The 23,985-nt window shown below is 60.4% G+C and overlaps 1 protein-coding gene across 8 annotated transcripts in view; it reads right to left on the bottom strand.

Moving 5' to 3' along the window:
- Positions 1-4,425: 4,425 nt before the first annotated feature.
- ZC3H7B (zinc finger CCCH-type containing 7B) overlaps positions 4,426-23,985 on the bottom strand; it is a 40,337-nt gene continuing 20,777 nt past the window's right edge. For 5 of the 8 annotated variants that reach the window (XM_036298185.1, XM_036298186.1, XM_036298188.1 and 2 more), the window contains exons 6-23: positions 22,819-22,899; positions 22,057-22,113; positions 20,480-20,522; positions 19,714-19,943; positions 19,136-19,457; positions 18,250-18,308; positions 17,422-17,521; positions 15,937-16,098; positions 14,438-14,643; positions 13,275-13,375; positions 12,182-12,363; positions 11,807-11,892; positions 8,679-8,812; positions 8,434-8,539; positions 8,239-8,347; positions 7,851-7,984; positions 7,596-7,759; positions 4,426-7,218 (exon numbers count right to left, since the gene is read on the bottom strand). In XM_036298185.1, the coding sequence (XP_036154078.1) occupies positions 6,975-7,218; positions 7,596-7,759; positions 7,851-7,984; positions 8,239-8,347; positions 8,434-8,539; positions 8,679-8,812; positions 11,807-11,892; positions 12,182-12,363; positions 13,275-13,375; positions 14,438-14,643; positions 15,937-16,098; positions 17,422-17,521; positions 18,250-18,308; positions 19,136-19,457; positions 19,714-19,943; positions 20,480-20,522; positions 22,057-22,113; positions 22,819-22,899 (2,520 nt within the window). In that variant the 3' untranslated portion in view covers positions 4,426-6,974. The remainder of the gene's footprint in view (positions 7,219-7,595; positions 7,760-7,850; positions 7,985-8,238; positions 8,348-8,433; positions 8,540-8,678; positions 8,813-11,806; positions 11,893-12,181; positions 12,364-13,274; positions 13,376-14,437; positions 14,644-15,936; positions 16,099-17,421; positions 17,522-18,249; positions 18,309-19,135; positions 19,458-19,713; positions 19,944-20,479; positions 20,523-22,056; positions 22,114-22,818; positions 22,900-23,985) is intronic. The other 3 variants (XM_036298192.1, XM_036298190.1, XM_036298191.1) reach the window with 3 other exon arrangements.

Raw genomic sequence — 23,985 nt, 5'->3', positions numbered from 1 at the left:
CCAGGCCTTCCCTTCCCGCTGCCTGGCAAGGCAGCCTGGCCTTGTGCCAGCTGCAACACGTGGAGCCACTGCGCCAATCCTCTGACAGGGAGACCGTGCTGTTATCTAACTTTGCTAAGGGAAGTTCTCCCCCAGGCTGGGAGCCATGACCAGGGCCTGCCAGGTGAGAACCGGAAGCCAGCTCCATGCCCACAGAGAGGTGCACCGCACATTCAGGCACGCTGGACAGAGGAGCCCTGGTGCAGCGGATAGCAGAGCCTGCCATGGAAACCAGCTCAGCTAGGACGTGAGACTCGGCACTGCAGGCAGCTCAGCACAAAGGATAAACTCTGTGTTGGCGCTTACGGGCACGTGAAGGCACATCATGCAGTCACCTGCGCGCTTGAAAGCCTCCCGGGGTTGTTTGTGGGTTTTGAAGCTGACCCACGTGTGCCCTGCTAGGTGCACGGGTGTGCATGTGGCATTGGGGCTTTCTACTGTCTGCAGAGCCTGAAGTCTGTTCTCGTAAGGGAAGTGACAGACCTGCAGCCTGGGGTCCCTTTGGTCTTCCGGAGAAGGAGGAAGAGGCAGGTGCCAGCTGGGAGGGGGCAGCTCTGCCAGACCTGGCTCAGGCTTGTTCTGCTTCCCAGCCCATCCTAGGAACCTGGGTGACGATTGGCTCTTTGCTATTGTCCTCTCCCTGGCCCTCTCACCAGGGTACTGGCCTGTGTGGTCCCCAGGCCACTTGAATGTGTGGCTGAAGCCAAGGTTCTGTATGTCACCTTCCACGGAAGACCAACAGCAGAGTAGGGGTTGTCAGCTGTCCATCATGCCACACACTGATGTGGGATCTTGAACAAGCTGTGCAGATAGTCTGGGTCTCCGGGCCAAAACTACTGGACACTGTAACCTTCGGCTGGGGCTCTGTCTCTGACACTCCAGTCGGATGCAGTAAGCAGTTGCTTCCTTTACTGTAGCTGATCTCTGTGCAGTCCTCCACTGCTCTCCAACATCCCATTTTGCACAGAATCAAACATACTCCAGGAACCTTTCCTGGCCTCTTCCAAACAGCCCTCATCTTACCTTCTAATTACCCTCCCTCCCTCCCTAAGAGCCCTCCCCAAACCATGTTCTTTTCCCAAATGAATGAAAATAAATGTCAATTTTTAAATTTAATAAAACAATATAGGGCTCAAAGCTCAAAACTTTTGATAAAGGTATCCTTTAAACATGTCATATCTATCCCTGTCCCTCCTCCCCACCCCCCTTCCTCATAACACATTTAATTTTGTGTTTAGCCTTCTAGTGCCCTTTGCCTCTGTGAGCCCGGGGCAAGGACGTGAGGACGCGGGGACACGGTGGCCTGGTGTGCAGGCTGCCTGGACTTGCAGGCTGGGGCTGACTGAGGCTGAGCTGGTACAGTCACCATTCCTTGGCCCAAGAACCCTGTCATGTGCAAGGCAGGCTTGCCACAAAGTGGAGTGGGTAGGTGCCCACGGAGTGTGATTTCAGAGGCAATAGGACGTACCCTACATGTCTCAAACCACCCACCGGCTGCATGACACTTCATTCTCGGGGCTCTGTTCCTGCGAGCTCTCTGCAGACCCCGTCTATGTAGGAACGAGTGCTTACTGCATCCCTGGCCCAGCCTCGCTCTTGTGTTAAAGTCAAATAACAAACACAGCCAGCAAGTCCCTACCCTTAAGGAATTTCCATGCCACCGAGTCAGTCCGCCTGGCACCCCCACTCGGCACCCAGGGTGTCCAGCCGGCAGTATCACCTATGGTCACGCACGGGCCACGTCAGCAGGTTGCTGAATCAAGATGCTAGGGATGCCATAGCCTTTTGGTTCCGTGGATAGAGCGTCGGCTCACGGACTGAAGGGTCCTGGGTTCAATTCCCAGTCAAGGGCACATACCTTGGTTGCAGGTTTGATCCCCAGCCCCAGTCGGGTGTGTGCGGGAGGCAACCAATTGATGTGTCTGTCTCACATCAATGTTTCTCTTTCTGTCTCTCCCTCTCCCTTCCACTCTCTCTAAAAATCAATGGAAAAATATCCTCGGGTAAAGATTAATAACAACAACAAAAAAGATGCTAGGGAGGGCAGAGGTATGGAGAGGGGAGGCCATATACTAGTACAAGCCTGGGGACATTCAGAGGAGCCACATGGCAGATGTGTTGGGATTGTCTGAACTTTTTAAAAAAATATATTCTTATTGATTTCAGGTAGGAAGGGAGAGGGAGAGATAGAAATATCAATGATGAGAGAGAATCATTGATCGGCTGCCTCCTGGGGATGGAGCCTGCAACCTGAGCATGTGCCCTTGACTGGAATCAAACCCAGGACCTTTCAGTCTGCAGGTTGACGCTCTATCCACTGAGCCATACTGGCCAGGGCTGTCTGCACTTCTTGGGTTTCTTTGCTCAGAGGTTTTGCTGAGATGGCTCCCTTTGTCATGGTATATGTGGATGCAGTTTCTGGCAGAGCTCTCATCTGCACTCCCAAGTCCCTGACAGTCATCTCTCCTCGAAGGCAGTTTCCCCAAAGGCAGGGAGGAGGAGGAGCCTGCATTGGTGGCAGTAGTGGTCACCACAGTCCCTCGTCACAGGACTGAAGACCAGAAACGAGCCTGCATTCAATAACTGGGAGCTGCTCAAGCCAGCTCTGGCACCTTGAAGTGCCAGCCACTGACCATACATAAATATCTAGGTTACATTGGGGCATGGAGATGCAAATGTGAAATACAATTGAAAGAAAAAAAGAAAGATGCAGAACAGTAAGTGCACACTGATTACAATGATACAATTTTTTAAAGCCTCAATTCCAGTGTCACCTCCTCCAGGAAGCCCTCCTGGCTCCCTCAGCCTGGATGAGGTGTCTTCCCCAGCACTTGGAGTGTCTGTCCCACAACTGAGCCTGTCACATCATCCGACATTCATCCCTGCAGGTCTGTCTCCCTAGCAGATGATGGATTCAGGAAAGCCATGATTCTTCAGTAATCTGCATCCCCAGGATCTGAGATGGGGTGGGTGCTCAGTTCATGCTTACAAACCCGAGCTAAACAAGGACCAGAGGAGAATTTAGGGGAATTTGTGAGAATTTAAGAGCTTAGTCCACTTCCTTATTTTACTCTCTTTGATTTCCTGAGTTCAAGGGAGGTCGTGATGTAGGCCAGGATGGGGCTGCACTTTTCTTCTGGGAGCAGTACCTGGTCACGCCACTTGGGTTTGTCTGGGCGTGGCCAGGGATGCTGAGAACCCCAGATGTCGGAGCTGAAGGGACCTCTGCTGATGGGCCAGTTCCGTGGTTCTGGGTCTTTTTGCCACCTCCTTCCTGAAGGTCCTGGAACCTGTGCTGACCGTGCAGGGTTGTTGTGAACATACCCGCTGCATCCACAGAGCCTGGTGCACGGAAGGTCCTCAGTCAAATTGGCTGCTGCTCTTCCTCTGGCCATTTTTCAAGCATCTTAGCCCCTACTGTACACCAGGCCCAAATGGCTCCCTATTTCGGAGAAGTCCAGGTCTTGGACCTCTGCTCCTGGAGCCTCTGTACTGTCATTTATTTATTTTTTAAAAATATTTTTATTGATTTCAGAGAGGAAGGGAGGGAAAGATAGAAACATCAATGATGAGAGAATCACTGATCGGCTGCCTCCTGCACACCCCCTACTGGGGATCAAATCCGCAACCCGGGCATGCATCCTTGACCAGAATCGAACCTAGGACTGTTCAGTCCGCAGACCAATGCTCTATCCACTGGGCCAAACCAGCTAGGGTTGTACTGTTGTTTCAAGCTGTCGGGTGAGCTTGCCCATGAGCATGTGCAGCCCCACCCACCAGGCGCCCCCTCCATCACCTGCAACCACACCTAATCCGAGATCTGAAAAAGTACCTCCAGCAGATACAGATGTTCCTCATTGAGAATTCCTGGTCTAACACACACTCTCCTTTTAAAGATGAGGAAGCCCCTGTGACTGGGCCCAGAGGAGTCTGGGTCACGGTCAGGATCATATTCCAAAGCATGACATGACCCCTCACCTTTCTGGAAAAGCCACACTCTGAAAGGGCCCAGATTTAGACCTCTGGACCCCAGGACTGTGCACATGGTGAACGCAGGGAGGCGTGGGTGCTGCTGGACAGCCCGCAGGGAGCGCCACGGCAGGCAGGCTGCAGAAGAGCCAGCAGAGGGTGGCGACTGGGGCCACTTAGGCAGAGCACAGCTTGTCCCCGTCAGCCCAGGCTGCCCGAGCCAGGGTCAGCTGAGTTGCCCTGTTTACACAGGGACAGACCTGCCCTGCACCCCTTGGAATGTCTGGCTGAGGCCTGCCCGGCACCAGCCAGCTCTGCCCAAGGCGCAAGTGCCAGGCAGGGAGGAACAGGAGCGACACCTGGGGGACAGAGGTCAAAATGCACACGTTTATTTTCTAGAACAAAGGCTAAAAGACGCGAGTTTCTTTCATTTTATTTTAAGAAGGACAAAAGTTGTTATTAAAACATCTACATTATTATCAAGATACTAGACCTTATGAATATTTAATATTAAAGTGTGGTATTCTTAAAATTGTAATACACATTTTAAAAGGACCATTGGATTGATTCCTGCCCAGCTGAGAAATGCAGCATCCCTGGCTGTCCCGCCCCAAAGGGACACTCCCATCAAGGGCGCCTGCCCCGTCACCACGCTGCACGACCTCTGGTCCCTGCCTGATGGCGGTGGGCACAGACCCTGGTTCCCCTCTCCGAGCCTGCCAGTCAGGATCACAACTGAAATAATCGCCCTCATCATTCCGAGTGCACTCCCGCTTCCCTCCCCACCCCTTTCTGCCTCCTGCGAGGGATCCAGCTCGGCCAGGCCAGGAAGGCCCGGATCCGGAGGCCCTGGGACGAAAACGGGGCTGAAGAAAAATCTGGACTCTAAGCCTTTTCCCTTGGGGGAGAGAGAAACACCAATCCTCTGCTGTTCCTGCGCACGCCTGCTCTCTCCCCAGGAGGGGGCGCTGAAGCTGGGCCCCAGCAAAGCCACCTCTGCCCCTGCTGCCCAGTCAACTCTGGCCCTGGCCCTAGTCCCTGAATCCCTGGAAATGGCCTGACGACCTTAAAAACCTCTCCACATTACACCAGGGTGGCTGCATTTTCTGGCCAAATTCTTTATCGTTAGCCCTCAATAGAAGTGATTCGTCGGATACCACACACGTATATAATATTATATAGAGCGATATATTTAATACCTGTGTATATATGCATCACGGGGGCGACATATATACACACTAAAAACAAGGCTGGTGACAACAGACGGCAACACCACGGATCAGGGAAAACAAGTGTCATTGACATTTCATGGCCACGGCCCCCACACTGGGTGTGGTCTCTCCTGCCCTCCAGCCACGCCACCAGCACCCACACTCTGCAGTGCTGGCCTGCGGGGGGAGGGGCAGGGGGAGGGAGGGATGCATGCCTCAATTATTGGGGAAAAGGTGGGCAGTGGTGGCAAGAGAAACAGGCTTCTCTGCAGCCCGGATGCCCGTCATCATACCATCACACACTGTCAATCCTTGCTTGGGGAAAAGTAAGGGGTGCGCTATACTCTCCGTCTCACCCCCGACCCCAGCCTTGGTCCCTGGTTCCTTCTGGGGGAGCCCCACTTCTGTGCCAATGGTGTGGGGCATTCTGGAATGTCTAGGGAACCAGGGGAGACTGGGCCTGCACACAGGGGGTGGGATGGAGACCAGAGGGTGCACACAGACATTAGGGTACACGAGGGCAGGAGAGGGGCTTGGTGGGTGGGAGCAGGGGCTGGGGGGTCAGCTGGGGTCCTAGGCAGCTGGCAGAGCCAGGGAGCAGGGAGCGGCCAGGACAGACAGTCATAATTGTACTTCTGGGTCTAAGGGAGATGGGGGAAAAGGACCATGCTGGGTCCCCCAAAAAGAGGGGCTGTGTCTGGTCCCAGAATGGCCCATGATGCCCAGGGTCATGTCTCCCTTCTCTCAGCAGCCCCTCGCCTCAGTACCTCATTCCCTGCCCCCCCACCTGTCCCTGAGTGGTGTGGGAAGAGAACTTTGCTGGACGCTCCCCACAGCCATCCTCAGGAGAGGACTTCCCCTCCTCCGTGCTGACAAGACCAAACCCCTGAGCTTCCTTCCCCAGCCCCCGGGTGGCGCTGCCTGGGACCCCAGCTGCACACTGATCCAGAGGCGGTCACATACCTAATGACGGGCCCTGAGTCTCCTGACCAGTTTGCACCCCAGGTCTACCTCATGCCGTGGGATGGAGACCCTGTGTAGATCACTCCTTCCCTTTAGGCCTCAGTTTTCCTATCTGTAGAATGGGGGCTTTGGGCTGGGTCATCACCAAAGGCTCTGAGGATCTACAATCTACATTCAATGGCTCAAGAATGAGAGGGGCTGGGCTGGCGGCCTCACTAAAGGGCCAGACCCCAGAGATCATCTAGTCCAGTCCCTCCCACTCTTCCAACCGGAGGGAAAATTGAGGTCCCAGAGGGTAAGTGACCAAAACCGTGTCCCAGCTCCATTCTGGGGCTGCATTTTAAAGCTAATTGGGGCCTCCTACCCTCTGTTATGTCCTGATCTGTCCCCAGGGAGGTGGGGGTGGAATGAAGGTGGGTAGAGAGGACCCTCCTGCTGCAGATTCAAGTGGGGACCCCAGGCTCCCCAGCCCTGAGCTTCAGGCCCCCCTTAGGAGCAGACAGAAGTTAAAGCTGTAGCTGAAGCTGGAGGGGTCCAACCAGGGGCGCTGGGGCTGGGGGCAGGGGGCTGCCCAGGGCTCCAGCAGGATGAGGACCCTGCGACCCCTTGAGGCCGCAGCACGTGCACCTGGCTTGCACACTGGGTAGTGGGTGCAGATGGGATGGGAAGGGCCTCCAGGGCCAGGGGCTGCCTGATGAGGGCGCCCCCCCGACCCCACCCCCAGGCTGCCCCGGCCCTTCTGTTCCCATCCACACCCATGACCCTAGGACTTCACCCACAAGCAAGACCTGCCTACTCCCCGGGGACCGTGGAGGCAGCAGGGGCTTCGGGGGCGGCACCAGCAGTGCTGTCCTCTTGCAGCAGGAAGTTGTATTTGCCAAAGTCGTCGTCCCGCGGACACAGAAGCATGTCCTTGCGGGCCTTGGCCAGCTTCTGCTTCAGCACCTCGCGCCGGTCCAGCCACTCGTTGAGCTCCTCCTGCCCGTGGGCGCAGCGGCACTTGTCCCCGTCCGGGCAGGCCTTGCCCTTCTGGAGCCTGTTGGCAGCAGGAGGCTCACTGCCCACGCCCTGTGCCCTGTCCACCACGGGCTGCTGGACCTGGGCCAGCAGCTTAGCCTCCCCCAAGACAAGCTCCACCCCGGGGAGCTTCGGTGCTGTTGCAAGCTGGCCCGGCCCAGCCTTTTCAGGGACCCAGGGCTGCGAAGTAGGGTCTGGCCAGGCCCACCCGCCTCACCCCTCCAACCCTGTCCTGCCCGGTGCCAGGCTCCTCACGTCCAGGAGCAGCTGTTTGTGGACACACCATCCCTTGAGTGCCATCTCCGGACCCAGAAGAGCCGGAGCTAGCCACGGCCTCCGTTCCCGGGGCCACGGCATGTCCGCCCTCCCCGCCCCCACCCCCGCCCCTGCCAGCACCTGTCGCAGAGCCGGAACTCGCCCATGGGGAAGCGGTAGGCCCAGCCGCTGGCATCGCTGTCGGATGTGAAGACCTTCTCCTTGTGCTTCTCGGACTGGATGTGCTGCTGCCACTGCTTCTTGCTGTTGCTGTTCTTGCCGCAGAGCCAGCAGTGGTAGCCCATCTGGGGGCACAGCCACCGTGGGTGCCCGCTCCTCACTCCTCCGCCCGGAGGCCGAGCCCCTCCCCGCTGCCCGCGCGCGCCTGGGCATTACCATGATGTCGGCGTAGTCCGTGGGCATCTGGATCTGCTTCTCCCCTTCCCGGGAGCTGATGGGGGTGCCTTCCCCCGGCTTCCCCGGGTTGTGCTTCTTCAGCCACATGTCGTAGGTCTGCTGCATGTCCAGGACTGGAGGGAAACGGACAGAGTCATGGGGAGGATGCGCCCTCCATTCTGCCCTGCGACCCCTGCGGGAGAACTGGGGCCTCTAGGCCCTGCTGCTGGGCTGCCCGGTCAGCCCCAGAGAGAAGACCAGAGAGCGTGTGGCCTGGTCACCTGGAGAAGGGCCCGTGGCCGAGGTGCTCTCAGGCCTGCTGAGGAGTCGGGGTGTCCGGCCACGAGGGACACAGGGCCAGGCCCCGCCTTCCCGATCTGCCACTCACTCTTGTTCTCCTTCATGAACGTCCACATGTCCCTCTCCTCCGGGCTGTGTGCGAAGGAGCAGTTCCCCACGTACTGGCACTTGCGGCCGTTCTGCGCGTGGATGCAGAGCTGTGGGAGGCGAGGCGGGTCCTGCTGAGTACGGGCCCCGCGCACCCATCTGAGGTCCCACGGCCACCCTGCCCACCAGCGCTCACGTCATATTGCTGTGGGAAGTTGCGAATGGACGGCAGTGGCCTCACTGACACCCATTTCCTCTTGGCCTTGGACATCACCAGAAGGACCCGCCGCTCCTTGGTCCAGCTGCAGGGCAGAGCGAGGGCCATCGGGGAGGCGGCCCCTCCTCACCAGTGCCCGCGCCCACTCACCCGTGCCCGCGCCCCCACCCAGCCCACGCCCGCTCACCAGTGCCCGCGCCCCCGCCCAGCCCGCGCCCGCTCACCAGTGCCGGGCCTTGGCACTGCAGTACTTGAGGTCTTTGTCAGGCTCCACCACCTGCCCATTCCTCCAGCACTGGCCACACACGAACTTCATCTGCAGGTCAAAGGTGCTGGGCCCATGTGTCCGCGGGGCACCCTGTGGGCAGAGGGGCTGGTGAAGCCACAGGCACCAGGACTAAGGCCTGAGGTCCATCAGGAAGGCCCCCCAGAGGCATTAGGACTGCCTGGAGCCTTAGAATGGGCAGGTCCATCACCACTTACTGGTAGGAAGTGACCCCCAGCTCCAGGCCCGTAGCCGCTCCATGTGGGAGTGAGGCCTGGAATGGGAATCCTGACTCCTGATCCAGTGCTCTCCGCCTTAGCTGGCTCGTCCACATCAGCCTGGTCTGTGGGGCTGCTGGCATTTCTCTGGGCACAGCATGCGACCTCATACCTCCCTGTCTTTGCACATGCTGTTCCCCCTTCCTGGAATGCCCTTTCTCCGTTCTTCATGGGTTTGGTCTAGAAACTTTCAAGACTCAGCTCAAGCACCTCCTTCAGGAAGCCTTCCTAGAGCTCTCCTAAGTGGCAGCTGCCCATCCTCTGAGCTCCCACAGTACCAAGCTACCCCATGTTGACGGACTCATCCAGTTACGAGGGCCAGGCCTGCTGGAGAGCAGGGCCCAGGAGGTGGGCAGCCCCCTGCAGCGGGTGGGGATGGAGGGACCTGCAATGGGCGGTGGGACCGACTACTGGGCAGCCCTGGACTCTCTAAATCCCACGCGTTCATGCCCCGTCCTCTGCCCCAGCCTTTCCCTTGCAGGCAGGGGCTCCTGCTCTTGAGCATCCCTGGGTCAGGGTGGGGCAGGCAGTGAGAAGATGCCCACTCAGCCTCCCTCCCTGCAACCTCGCTGTCCCTCCGTCAGCTAGAGCCTCCCAGCATCCCTGGAATCTGATATGGGGCCACCCCTCCAGGCAGCACTCTCTCCGCTAGGCTGCAGGTTCGAGTCCCCGGCCACGGGTGCACTTGTCCCTGGCACCACCCAGCCCAGGGGCTGCCCTGGGGCAGGAAGGGGTTCTGTCCTTGTTGGGCGCTGACTGAGCCCTGGCTCCGCCCCAGGATCACACACATCGTCCCGATGATGACATAAAACCACACCTTTATCACTCTGAGGGGAGGTGAGTGGGGCCTGGCGGGCGCTGTGGCTCAGCCCTGGCGAGTGAACTGCCACACCCGTTCACTTTCACAACAGCCACCTCCCCTCGCTGCAGCCTGGGGGGAGGGGGGTCATTCCCCTCGGACCCAGGTCACTGACCCACCCACCGGTAGGCGCCCGAGGACAGGGACCTGGCGAGAGGAGGGTGCTCGCGCTTCTTTGCGGGATGCCACAGCTGTGCCACAGGCCCTGGCCAGATACCCTGGCATCTCGCTCTCGGTCCCACAGTGCCACTGGCCCCACTCATGACGGCAAACAAACAAGACGCCCATGCCCACATGACCAGGCCTGGCCAGAGCCCTGTACGGAGCCAGGCCCGAGAGAGGCATCTTGGTGGGGAGAGGGGGCCTGGCAGCAGGAGGGGGTGGAAAGCTGTCGTGGTACCTTGAGCAGCCAGGCCTGCCCTGTTCCTGGGGACCCTGGCAGCCGCCCTGGGTGGGATGAAGGGGGTCAGAAGGCCGGGTGGTGGCAAGGACAGTATTCTCTCTAGAAGATGATGCTGCACGTCCAGGCTTAGCTCCTCACTGGTGCCCGGCCAGGAGCAAAACTAAACCCATGGGAGAGCGACAAAGGAAGGGAGCAACCAGGAATAGGGGAGAGAAAGAAAAAGGACCAGCAGCAAGGGGGCTAAGAAGAGAGAGGGAAGGCCTGAGGGGGTTGGGCAGCTCTGTTGACCAACCAGCCTGCCTTGCTCCCTGGTCCCTGCCACACCCAGGCTGGCCTCAGGTGGGCCTGGCAGAGTGAGGGGGTCGTCCCTCCTGTGTGGATGGCACAGGGGCGTCATCCCTTCTCTCCCCGCTGTCACCTAAGTTACAAGGATCCCTGTCTCCTGGGGCAGGGGTGAGGATGGGGAGGCACAGGGCTAGTGCACAGAGGGACTCAGCGAGCTGCGGCATGATCAGCTCCTGTGAGTCTCAACCCTGCCCTGGGAGATGGCAGGCAGGACTGTGCTCCCCATTTTATGGATGAGGAACCCTCAGGGGTGAAGGGCATGGTGCAGTGTGGGAGGGAGCAGAGCGAGCTCCAGACCAGACGTCAGAGAAGCTGGGATTTACTCCACTAAGTGTGCCCCTGGGCAGGTCTGAGAATGCCCTGAGCCTCTGTGTCCGCGTCTGCAGAAGCCATGATGCCGAAGTGCCATCTTCAGGACCCGGGTGAGGATCAAGAGGGAGGGGAGGCGGTACAATCAGTGGGTGAAAGTGTGAGGGGCACCAGGATATTGACATGGTTTCAAGTACCTCCCGGAAGACATTAACGACAAAGGGGGAAAGTACAACCTCACAGCAGAGAAACCTGCACAGTGAGGCACCTCATGTCAAGCCATCACCAGTAAGAGGACAAGCCGGACGACGTGCCTCCCGCTGAGGGACCCGAGAAGGACATAACATCACCCTGAGGACAATGCCGGGCGGACGGGCCTTTGACAAGGCAACCGGCTCTTCACAAATGTCAAGGTCATGAAGGACAGAGAGACTGCGGGGTTGCTCCGGGTTAAAGGACACTAAAGAGACAGTGGGAATGCTGCGTGGGACTTGGGATTTGGGAATGACTCGCAGACCCTGAACGCAGCACGCCAGACTCCGCACAGGTGCACCGAAGTGAACTGTGGTGCTGGTCGCTGTCCTGTGGTTACTATGGAAGAGAGCGCCTGTGCTTTTAGAAAATACACGCTGACGTATTTAGGGGAAATGGGGCATCACGTCTGCAACTTATTCTCAAATAGTTCAGAAACAAGTGTGTGCCTTCTGTATATAAATGTATGTGTGTAGGTACACACACACACACACACACACACACACACGGGACACAGCGTGGATGTGGTAAAATGTTAACACCTGGGGAATCCAGAAGAGGGTATACACATATTCTATATATGATTCTTAGAATTTTCTGGAAAATCTGAACTGATGTGCATCCCAAGGCCAGGGCCTTACCAAGCTGCTGCTGGCCTTCCCCGCGTGGGCCTCCATCTGCTGCCAGTATTTCTTGGATTCCTGGACGATGTCTTCGTGGGTCATGCCTGGGGAGGGCGAGAGCGGACATGGTGTCCTTGAAGGAGCTCAGCCAGGAGAGGCAGCGATCTGAGAGGTGCTGGTGCCACCCAGGCTCCACCTGCCTCCGCCTGCCCCCCTGGCAGTGCCCGGAGAGGGGCAAACCTGGATCCTCGGAGCCGGGACGCTGCCTGAGAGCAGAGCCTCTGTGATGCTTAGGAAGCACCGGCTCCCCCCGCCCCGAGGGAGCCCCCCAGGAGGCGCACCCCCACTCCACCTGCCGCCTCCCTCGCAGGAGCCTGCCCTGCCCAGCCCCACCTGAGTACTGCTGCAGCAGCCAGACTTTGAGCTCGATGAAGCTGTGGGCGAAGTGGCAGCTGTCCTCCCGCAGGCAGCCGTAGCGCACCTCGTGGCGGCACACGTCGAACTGGAAGTGCTCCTGGAACTGGCGGATCTTGGAGTACTTGAGGGAGGTGGAGCGGACGATGTGCACCAGGCACCTGGGGGCGGGTGGGGGAAATGCAGGCTGCAGCCCCTTCCTGCTGGGCCTGAGGGAGGGGCTCCTCTCTGAGTACCTCCTGCCTGCTGACCGCATCTATAAGCGATGGCACAGGAGGCGGCGGGTGGGGGGGTCCCTCACTCTGGCAGCCCTGGTTAGAGTCCAGCTGTGTGCCCCGCCCCCCTCAGTCTGGGGCAAGCTCAAGGGCAGAGCTGCCAGCAGGAGCAGGACAGCAGCTCCCACCTGCTACGGGGCTGGGAGAAGGGAGTGCCCACGGGTGGAGAAGGGGCACTTCCCTCGGGCTCCCCAGCCCGATGCTCCAGAACTGGTCCTGCCCCCAGAGGAATAATAAGGCAGCTTTTTCGGGCCAGCGACGTTAGTCACCCTCCCAGCAACCTCAGGAGACTCGGAATCATCGACTGTACGATGAGGACCCAAGGGTCAGGGTGGCCAGAGGACACAGGACAGGCCACTCCCTGCCCAGCTGGGACTCCAGGGCCTGGGCTCCATCATCCCCAATGGGGCAGAGCCAAGGGGGTCAGAGGGAGCGAACGTGGGCGCCTGGCTCACCCAGCCCCTCCCACTGCCCTCGCTGTCACGAGAGTGGGGGCACCAGACAGGAGTCAGAGGCGTGGCCTCCCACTTTCTCATCTGTACAACACAGACAGCATCTCTGCCCTCACAGGACTAGGGGGTCAGTGATACCCAAAAGGAGGCTTGGAATAGAGCTGCTCCATCAAGGTGGTCTGTCTGACCCTTCCAGGTGGGTGCCAGCTCTGAGTCCCAAATTCTGCCCCTCGCCTTGACGCCCTTCGTCCACCCTCTGACCTCAGCTGCTCCCAGGCATCTGAGCCGCCCCAGGGAGCCTCTCCATGCGCCCCGTCCCCGGGCTGGGCTGTGGGCCACACTCACTTGTTGTTATAGAAGCTGTGCTTGGCAGCCAGGTTGGAGCAGACGGAGGGAGAGTCCTTCGTGCCTTTGCTGATGATCCGGGGTTTACTGTCAAAGCAGATCTGCCCGGGGAGGGCCTGGGCTGGAACCCGCATGACCACCCAGGGTGGGGGTGGACAGACGGGTCCCCGTAAGCCCTGTTCTGAGTGCCTGAGTCAGGGAAGGGAGGAAGGGAGGGCCAGGGTCTGCGGTCCCTGCCTCTCTGGCTCTCGCTCACAGGTACCCTGGCCCCAGCTCTCTGATCCCACCCGGCATTGGGTGGGGATTCACCATGCCAGGCCGAGGGCAGGGGTTACTCCGTGCCTCAGCCTCAGTTTCCTTAACTGTAAACTGGGGATAACCACACAGGGGCTGTCCCACAGGTTCCCTGTGAAGCTCAGAAAGGACAGAACCGAACCGCAGTGCTCTGTAAAGCACATGCAGCCGTCCGACGGGAGCTGACACCAGGCGGCCTGCTCTCCGCGGCTGCCTGCCTGCTCGAGTCGGAGGGGGGGCTGGCTGTGTGATGGATCGGGGTGGGGCTGAGCTGCACCAAACCCTGCCAGCATCCGGGACCAGAGCTCTCTCTCCCCAGATCTGGACCCTCACAGGCTGTGGCTGGTGGGGAGGCAGGGCCCAAGGGGCCTTCTGTGGCAGCTCTGGGGAGAGAGTGAACAGCAGCCGGTGGGGCTGGATCGCAGCTGGGCCTGGGGGTCTGAGGATGCTCCCGGGAGAGGATACAGGCTGGACACACGCAGAGAAGTAGGCAGGGCGGTGCAGCGGGCATTGAAGTCAGCACAGCCGGACAAGGCGGTGAGGGGGTGGAATGAGACCTAGAGCACCTGGCCCCCGCCTGGCCCACAACGGCCGGAGGGAAGAGCAGGTGTGATCATTTCTCTTCTGCCTCAGTGTCCGCCTGCCCTCGGTGAGGGGCTGGCCAGGATCGGGGCTCTAGCGTGACCGAGCCTCTGAGCCTAACTTTCTAACAGTCCAAGGACCTACGGACTCTAGGGTCAGGCCTCCAACACCACCTGTTCCAGGGCTGCCATTCCAGTGGAATGCGCCAGGGAGCCCTCCCCAGCGCTGCCTGTGCCACCGCCGGTGGAGGAGGCGGGCGGGTGGGGGCGGGGCGGGCGGGCAGGTACCTCGCAGAGGAACGTGAAGATGCCCTGGTGCTCCTTAAGGAGCTTGGCGATGGTGAGGCTGCCGCGCTTGACGCCCCCCAGCGGGTCGAAGAGCAGGTCGCGGTTGAGGGTGCCCTTGCGCTCCTCGGTCCACACGTCGATCTCCTCCTGATGGTAGGCGAAGGTGCAGTTATCCCCGTACTTACAGTCCTGCTTGTTAATCATGTCTGCAAAGAGGCAACAGGACACACGTTCTGCCAGGCGGGAAGGCGGCCCCCAGCGCCCCCAGGACCGCCGCTGCGGCCCGGGGGTGCCAGCAACCCCCTGGCGGGCCCTGGGCTCATCTCTGACACGTGGGCGGTGCCCTGCCCGCCACGAGGACTGGGGAGGGGCGGCCCCCTCTTTGCTCTACACCCGGGTGGGTGGGGGTGGGGAGTCGCATCTTCATCTGCAAAACATGGCTATCATCAGGCACCACCCTGAGTCTGAGGCTGCGTGACGGTGGGTACGAAAAGGTGACAATAGAAAGCACTTAACAATATTGTGACTGTCGTATATTGCTATGTAGACGCACCAAGACGCTTGGGTGAGGAATAGAAGCACATAAGGTACATAACTGTCTATTAAATTTCAACCACGTTGGCATGAGCCAGGCATGAGGGCAATGGCAACAGAATACTTTTTAAAAGCTAACTTTTATTGTCCTGGCCATTCTGGCTCAGTGGATAGAGCGTCGGCCTGTGGACCAAAGGGTCCCGGGTTCGATTCCAATCAAGGGCACGTACCTTGGTTGCAGGCTCCTCCCCAGCCTGGGCCCTGGTCAGGGCATGTGCAGGAGGCAACCCATCAATGTGTTTCTCTTACATCGATGTTTCTGTCTGTCTTTCCCTCTCCCACTCTCTCTAAAACAGCGGTTCTCAACCTATGGGTCGCGACCCCTTTGGGGGTCGAACGACCCTTTCACAGGGGTCGCCTAAGACCATCCTGCATATCAGATATTTACATGAGGATTCATAACAGTAGCAACGTTACAGTTATGAAGTAGCAACGAAAATAATTTTATGGTTGGGTCACCGCATGAGGAACTGTATTTAAAGGGCCAGAATGTTGAGAACCACTGCTCTATAAAAGACCAATGGAAAAATATCCTCGAGTGAGGGTTAACGAAATATAAATGCCAAAAAATAAATAAATAAAAGCTAACATTTATCGAGCCTCACTATATGCCAGTCCTCAATGCTGTACACGGATGCTTTCCGCACCTTCCCACAGCCGTGGGCCCTGCCGCAGTAGCCGGCTAGCTCTCCACCAACTGTGCGGCCCTCTCACTCGAGAGCGCGGCCACCAGCTCGAACAGAACCCCCGAATGTCCCCGCCCGTGGGCAGAGCTGGTCCGGGGGGAAGACGCTCTCTGGATGTGGGATTCATCCTCGATGGGCCACACCTGCTCTGCCCACCTGCCCCCTGGGAGGAGCAGAGCAGCAGCCTGGCGTGCGAAGCCGCCGTCGCGGGCCACCCACCTTTGCACAGGTAGTAGGAGCCCACGAAGCTGGTCTTGGTGGGCCGGGGCCGGATCCGCTTCCAGGTCTGGTCCTCGGAGCTCCGGAGCCGGCCGAGCAGCAGGTCCCGCTTGCACTTGTGCTCCAGGCCGTCGCGGTGGGTGTAGTCGCCCGCCCGGGGGCCTGTGGGTGCAGGGGGATAGGGACGTAGGGACGTGACTCCGGGAGCAGAGCCGAAAGCTGATGGCTGACGGGCCCAAGCAGAGGGAATTGGCCCCTTGTCTACAAACCTGCCTCTTTCACCTGGGCCTCCGCCACCCCCCCCCCCCCCATGCCATATGCTCTCTGGGGCCTGGGTCGGGGGAAGCCCTTCAAGGAGCCCCTTCTCAGCACCCCGCCCCCCTCCCCCTGGCCCTCTAGTGAGCCTGAGCGTTTCTGTGTTTCCCTAAATGAATTATGAAGACAGTGCCCAGCAGAGAGCAGACCTCCACACGCCCCCCTTCTTTTCCTGTCTGAATGGATCGCCCGGATTCATCCTCCCTGCCCTGCTCCTTTCTCTTCCTGGTCCTTTAAAATCTGCTGGCCAAGGGCCCCCTGTCCCAGACAGTGGAGGGGGGTGATCTCCTTAAAGAGACCAACGGAAACGGCCCCGGTGGGGCCCATGAGATCTGGCTGCCGGCACCAGGCGTGCACGGCTCCCGGGCCTGTCGGCTTCCTCGGGGCAGGGGCAGCGGGCGTGGGGGCCAGGGAGGCAGCCAAGGAAGAACTTCCTCACGGGCACAGCCATCCGCCAAGATGGCATCTGCTCGCGTCCCCACAGGCCCATGGAGCGCTGTGGGCTGACTTAGGCAGGGGCAACATGCACTGGGGGGTGGGCCAGGGAGGTCTTGCAGCCGGTGGATAACAGTAACTGGATGACCCCTAAGGCCCTGCCAGCTCCAACACCCTGAGAGGGAGGATGTAGACTGCTGAGATTTCTAACCTGGGACCCTATATCGTCTAGAACTTCGGGGCTGTGGGCTTCTGGCAGATGAAACCCTGAGCCTGAGAGTCTAGACTCCCGAGACTCTGGATGAGCTGAAAATTCCTCCTGATCCTGGGCCTCTCTGAACGACTTCCACTGCCCCCCACCGCCCCCCTTGGACTTGGGGTCTGGGGACTCCCCTGGGGCCACACAGCTAGTGTCCTCTCCCAAGCTCCTCTGCCCCCTGGGTGCTGGGCAGGGTTTGCAGTCACCCCGTGGGAGGCACTCAGGGGAGCGTGGAGAGGCGGCTCTGCACTCCACAGCCAGGTCCCAGCCTCTGGGCTGCAGGCGCCGAGATGCACCGGCAGCACCCTCCCTGCCCTCCAGCCTTCCCAGCACTTGTGCAAGCCCACCTCCACACTGTCTCCCTGTCTGCTCCTGTTCCCGCCTCATCTCTGACTGGCACACGAGGACCTGTCATTCTGGGGTCCACGCCCCGGAGATCCCCAGCATCTCGGGGCAGAGGTGAGGGTGCACGTTACCTGTTTTGGGGTAGCAGAGCTGGCAGGCCTGCTTGAACTCGTGGGTGGCAGCCAAGGGGTTCTTGATGAGCAAGGCGGTGTTGGGCATGGAGGGCTCTGGCTGTGACAAGAGGAAGTTGGGCATCTTGGGCCCTGGGTGAGGGCTGGAGCACCAGGGCCAGCCTGGGCACCAGAAGGGGGGGCCTCTATGACCCATCCGCCCCATCCGAGGGCTACAGCCCAGGACCCTCCCTCTTCCTCTGCCCTCCCGGCCAGGGAGCTCCTTATCTGATCCAAGAATCCAGAACATAGGACTGGAGAAGCCTCGGGGGTAACGTGATCTCGCCCTAGAGCCTCCCCTTGGGTAGCAGCCCGGCATGAAGCAGAGCAAGAGGAGTGGGCCCGTGGGGCTGTGCACGCCCGGCCTCCATTTCCCAAGCCCCACAGGACGAGGGGAGGTCAGGCACTTCCCTGGGGCCACACAGCTACTGTCCAGCTGAGGCAGGAGGCCAGGCTGCCTAACTCCTGGTCAAGTGCGCGCCCACCCTCAGAGCCTGGCTGAGTCCCGAAACCAGGGATGCGACTAACGCTGGAGAAGTTACTCAGCCCCCCTGAGCCTCACTGTCCTCTTCTGCCAGCCCCGGGTTCTTTGCTCGCCCTCCCAGCACGCGGCTCAGTTGGGAAGGGCTGAGAGACCATCTGCTCCCGGGCCCCTCCCCGGGGGGGGGGGGGGGGTGCAGCCCCTTGTCCCAGGCAGAGGGCTCACCCCACTCCGGAGCCCACAGCCACTCGCCTTGCACCCCCGGGGGCATGGGGTGCCTGGTCACGCATCCTCACCACGTCACTCACCGAGGGGGCTGGCTTCTGAGTGCCGCTGGGGGGACGATGGTCCTGTGAGCTGGGGTCCTCTGGGCAAGGAGAAGACACAGGGGGTCACGGCCCTGCCGGAACGGGGTGAGGGGCCCCTCCGAGGACTCTGCTCCATATTTCGAACCCAGAGAAGCCTCCCAGCTACACACCTTCTCCTATTCATGCTGATCCCCTCACTCCACCCCCGGGGGACAGGGAAGCATCCCAGCCTGAGCACGTCCCCACACCCCCCGCACCCCCTCGGGCCCCAGGAGACAGCCGCAGCTCGGCCGCAGGTCCTCCGAGACTAGCTCGGTCTTCAAGGCCCCCATCCTGCCCGCCCTCCTACTCTGCTCCTCTGCCTTGGGAGACCTCCCTCCGTCATGCGGGCCTGTGTCAACTGCTCCCCTTGCCGGCAGATGCCTCCTGCAGGAGGCGCCATCACCTCCCCCGGGAAGCCCCTCTGGGCTCCCCTCAGCCGAGAGCTCTCTGGGCCGCGTCTGGGGAAGCCCTGCCTGGAAGGGCCCACGTGGGCCCGTTGCCTGTCTGGGTTCCTGGCACCCAGCTGTGTGGTACTGAGGGAGCCCATGGCCTTGAACCCACCGGCCTAGCGACCCCAGTCCCTGGGAAGCTGGACAGAGAGCACCAGATCACAGGGCCGGAGCCCTAGCCGATCCCAGCTCTGCTGTTCGATTTTGAACAAGATACCAGCCCGACACTGAGCGGAGAGCTGCAGGGGACACGGCCCCAGGCCCTGACGGTGGGTTACGGGACCCGGGCTTTGGCAAACAGTTGTAATCCCAACTCCGCGCTCCGGAGACTGGAGCCGTGACGGCACCTTGCACACTGTCCAGGGGGTGAGGGGTGCCTGCCACCCAGGCCTCACCCAGGAAGGCGCTGGGCTTGTCCAGGGAGCCCCGGGTTGACCCGAAGCTGTCCAAGGCGTCCAGGCGGGTCTCTGAGTAGGGCAGCAGGTCCAGGGAGTCCAAGGCGGAGCCCGGGGGCTCGAGGGCATCCAGCACAGAGGCAGCCAGCTTCTTGGAGGGGTCCATGACCAGGCCAAAGGAGGCGGGGGGCAGTGGGCTGGAGACGGGGATGGACCCCCCCACCACGGGTGGCAGCAGCGGGGTCCCGCCGGGGAACACGGGTATCAGCTGGGGCAGCTCGCTGGGCACACCGCTGCCAGGCAGGCCGCTCTGGACCAGGGACTGCAAGGCGGAGAACCGGGGTCAGAGAGCTCCCTGCCCAGGCCTGGCACAGTCGGCACTGGGACAAGCCAGCCCCTGGACCTCAGCCCCGCCTGACCCCTGGGGGAACCAGGAACCTTCACTGCCCCCCCCCCGCCCCCGCAGCTTCGCGTTTCTGTCCCCAAGGCCTCCCCCCCACCCCCCGCCGTGGGACGTGAGGATGACTGTGACAGGGTCCCAGGCAGGAGGGGGTTCAGGAGCGAACAGCAGGGCTCACCAGTGAGTCCAGGAGGGTGTCCAGCTCAGGACCAAAGACGTCCCCGTCGGAGAAGTCGTCCAGGCCCTCGGTGCTGGGCAGCGCCCTGCTGCTGCTGTCCAGGGGCGCCAGCAGGTCCAGAACATGGGGGAACAGGGGCATCGTGGGGGTCGAGGGGAGGAGGGCCGGGGAGCCTCGCAGGTCCACGTAGCAGTCTGTGGGGTCGGGGGGCTCAGTCGCTGCAGGAGGTCCTGCTTGGTGGGAGGGGGGCCGTGTCCCAGGGCCCCGAAGTCCTCACCCAACACCTTCCCTCCTTGCCCCGGCTCCTACCCTAACCCTGCCTGCCCGCTGGCCTGACCCAGCGGCCGAGGCTCAGTCATAGTCAAGGAAGTGGGGGCGGGTCCTGGAGCCCCACAATACGTCCCTGACGGGCCTGGCGCGGAGCCTGAATACCCCAACCTGGGGCAAGCGGTGCCTTCTCTGAGGGACACTGTTAAAGGGGCCTCCCGGGAAGCCAGTGAGAACAAAGGTTTGACAGAGGTGGACTCCCGCGTGAGGGGCGGGAGTGGAGAACATGGGACCAGCACCCCTCACTGTGAGGTGGCCCCTGCCCCCCACCCCCAGGCTGGAGGGGTGCTTTCCCCTCCCTGTGGGGACTCTTCCTGAACCCACTATTTGCTCTCATGTTTCAGGGAGTCCCCAGGAGCCCTTGTCTGCAGGGCTGGGGCTGGCTGAGCCCTTCCCGGGGCCCCATCTCCACCCTGCCCCCTTGAGTGAGGGACGCTACCTGTCTCGATGTCATCGATGGACCCCAGTCCATTGGAAGTTCCCTGTGGGAGGAAGGACACAGTGGGTCAGGCAGACCCGGGCTGGGAGGCCACGGCGCCCAGCACTCGGGGTGTCACCTGGGCCCGAGGGACCACCGCTGCTGTTAACCACGGGACGGGACGGGACGGGACAGGTCGGTCAGGAAGGCACCGAAGTGCCACTCCCCGAGTCACCAGTGTCCGCCCCAGTCCCCACCCCAGTCCCCGCCCCCGGCTGAGTGGGCGGGTGGGACCTGCCGAGGCCTCATCCTCTCTGGCCCGTTTCCTTATGTGTGGAGTGGGTACCAGTCACCCCCTCCTGGGGCTTTGTAAGGAGCAATCACTGCACACCTGCACTGAGCTTGGAACATGCCCGACCCACAGGGAGGGCTTCACGGGTTTGATAAACGTGTAACGTAAAGGTTAAACCCAAGCGCTCAGAGCTGGCCTGGTGAGCGGGGTTCTCACCGCAGCCTCCACATTCGGTCCCGCGGACGTGCATGGCTCCCCCCCCCCCCCCCCCCGGCCGTGGCTGTCCTTCCTCAGCCGGCACGTCCTCCCCTGCCCCCTGGGTCCTGCAGTCGGATCTGCCAGCGCCCTGATTTTGCACATCCCAGTCTCTAGCACTGAAGGTAACTCTTGTTTATAAATCACCCAGGCGACCCTTCGCTATAGCAGCCCGAACAGACGAATACGTTCATTCATTGTATTTTTGAACACCCAGTATGTGCGAGGCTAATGATTTCTGGTTACACACCATGAGAAGTGACAGTTACAAACCAGGTGAGATCACGCTTGCTTCCCTGCAGCCTGCGAGGCCCCCAAGGGCAAGGCCATGCCTCCCGCAGCCCCGGCCACAGCGGCGCCCACGGCTTAGCAGGGTTTCCCTGGGATGTGTGGAGTGGGTGGATGAAAGTGCTATAGCGCCCCGGAGGGAGGCCTGCTGCTGCCTTGCTGGGTGACACTGGCCAAGTCCCCCGCTCACTCTGTGCCTCAGTCTCTCCTTATGGATAATGAGGCAGGACGTAGGCTCCATCGTACTCTTACAGCCCGTCCCTCACCTTGCAGAAAGCCTCACAGCCCACCAAGCAGTCCGTGTGTGTGAGCAGTGGGGGAGTCATGCGTGTGCTGAGCCCTGCCACACCCACATGAGGAGGCCTGCGTGGCTGGCCCCAACCGACTTTCCTTCCACTGCCTTATGCCCTCCCTCCTGCGGCCATGGTTTCCTTTCTCAAGGGGCCAGGGGCTATCCCTGATGGTCCCCTGCAGTGACCACTCCCACCAGCAGCAGCACCGCCTGTCCCCACGCCGTGCACCCCAGAGCTGTCCTCACAAGCCAGGCCCAGGCCCAGGCTGCAGTCACCCCTCTTCCCGGAGCAGGTGGCTGGCTCAGCAGGGGGGATGAGGATAGACTGAATCCTTCAGTCTGATGCCCCGGCACCTGCTGCCTGAGGTCACAGACGCCCCAGAGAGTGGGTTCAAAGCTCTGGTGATGGGTGAACCACGACAGGCTGCTCCTAGAGGTGGGGAGGGAGGCGAGGGGCCCTGGCCACCCTACCTGATCTGCCGCACCAGCCGCAGTGCCGTTACTGAGCAGAGAAAAGGTTTCCAATTCCTGCCAGAGATTGGAGACAGGGGAAGAGATGAAGATCCGGGAAAGGTGCTCAGGGTCCCATCACCCCGACGGTCGGAGTGTGTGGTCCCTCCAAGCTCCCTGCCGCCGGGTCTGCTGGGAGTCACCTGCACGCTCTCTGGGTCATATTTGGGTCTCTCCTTCCTACAACCATGACCTGGACAGAGGACTTCCAAGCACACACTCCTACTGTGAGCCAGGCACGGCCCCAGGTGCCATGTCATCCTCTCATTTTGATCCTCCCATGAACCTCTGGGGTGGGCACCATTGTCCCACGTTCCAGGTGGAGACAGGAGCTTCCCGGCGCACAGCTTCCCGGCGCACAGTAGGTGCCAAGTGAACCACACAGACACCAACATTTCACGTATGCGCCAGCGGGGGTTATTTGAGGACACAGGGCTGAAGGACGCACTGGCAGCTAAGGCCCCGGCGCTGAAGCCCAGAGCAGGGGAGGGAGCGGCGCCAACAGCTGGTGTCAGGTGAGCTGGAAGCTTTGGCTGCTCTTTCCTATCCCTAAAGATCCTGAAAGTCGTTCCAGGGCTTTCAGCCAGAGAGGGAGGATCACCTGCTGTCACTCCCTCTGTCCTGGCCTGGCTCTGGCCACCCTCACCTACTTCCCCCAACGGACCCTCTTCCGGTCCCCCCACCGCCACCCCCGCCGGCCCCCAGCACCCCGAGCCCACCTACCTGGGGCCTCTTATACGCCTTCCGAACTCGCAGCCCCAGCTTCTGAGCCAGCTCCTGACCGAGCTGGGTGACGCTCTCATCCTGGGGAGACAGACACGGGTGGAGCAGGTTCGTCTGCCTGGCTCGCCCCGCTGGGCTGCCACACCCGCTGCGGCCTGCAAGGGGGCCGCCGGCAGCCCACGCTGCGGACAAGGAGCCAGCCCCGGGAGGGGACACCGGCTGCCAGGCACACGGCTAGCGCGTGGTGGGCTGGGACCAGGCACCCTCGCTTCTGTTTTTTTTCTTGTAGGGAGAGCAATGGAATAATTTTTGTTTCTATTAATATTGTCCAGTTGCCGGACACAGTAAGTGTTCAGAAAACATTCACTGTTATTCTACTTTCTGTCTATTATTCTTGCTCCCCCAATTCAGTTTCGTTCACAATGAGAACCTTTCTTTTGACAGTTGTCCCCAATCCACACGGCATTTTCCAGCATTCACAGCAGGTCCCTGTCATCCAGTTGTCACAGCTACGACTCCTGGGAGGGCAGGTGGCTTTACCACCCCTATACAGCCCAGTGAGGGCTGGCAACTTGCCGAAGGAAAGTACCCAGCCGAGGGCGCCCACCACGCTCCAGCCGTGTGACTTGTGTGGTTTCCTAACGGCCTTGTCTGATTTTCTGATTCCATCCTCAGCACAGCCCTATGATGCATGGCATGCCATCTCCCCATTTTGCAGGGGTGCAAACCAAGGTTCAGAGAGGCTACGCCATGTGACCAAGGTCATATAGCTAGCAGGTGGCAGACCCAAGATTAGGACCCAAAGCCAGGCCAGCAACCTGGCACCGATATCCTTGACCACCGTGCAGTGACTTCCTCTCTGCTCCGCTCACCCAAATCTTTCTTGCTTCTTCCAGCCCCGCTCAAGCCCGCCTCCTCAGGGAGTCCTCCCAGCCCTTCCCAGGAAGCATTTACCCATCCCCAAGTCCTCATACCCATTATTTCAGGGATGAAGTAGAATGGACACATTATAAACGTGGAGCTGATATGCAGAGAGGGGAAGTGCTTTATCTAAAGCCGTGGTTGGCAAACCGCGGCTCGCCAGCCACATGCGGCTCTTTGGCCCCTTCAGTGTGGCTCTTCCACAAAATACCACGTGCGGATGCGCACGTACAGTCCGATTGAAAC

The sequence above is a fragment of the Myotis myotis genome, unplaced genomic scaffold (assembly GCF_014108235.1).
Source record: "Myotis myotis isolate mMyoMyo1 unplaced genomic scaffold, mMyoMyo1.p scaffold_m19_p_3, whole genome shotgun sequence".
In the NCBI taxonomy this organism is placed as follows: Eukaryota; Metazoa; Chordata; class Mammalia; order Chiroptera; family Vespertilionidae; genus Myotis; species Myotis myotis.
This window is presented reverse-complemented; position numbering and strand designations above follow the sequence as displayed.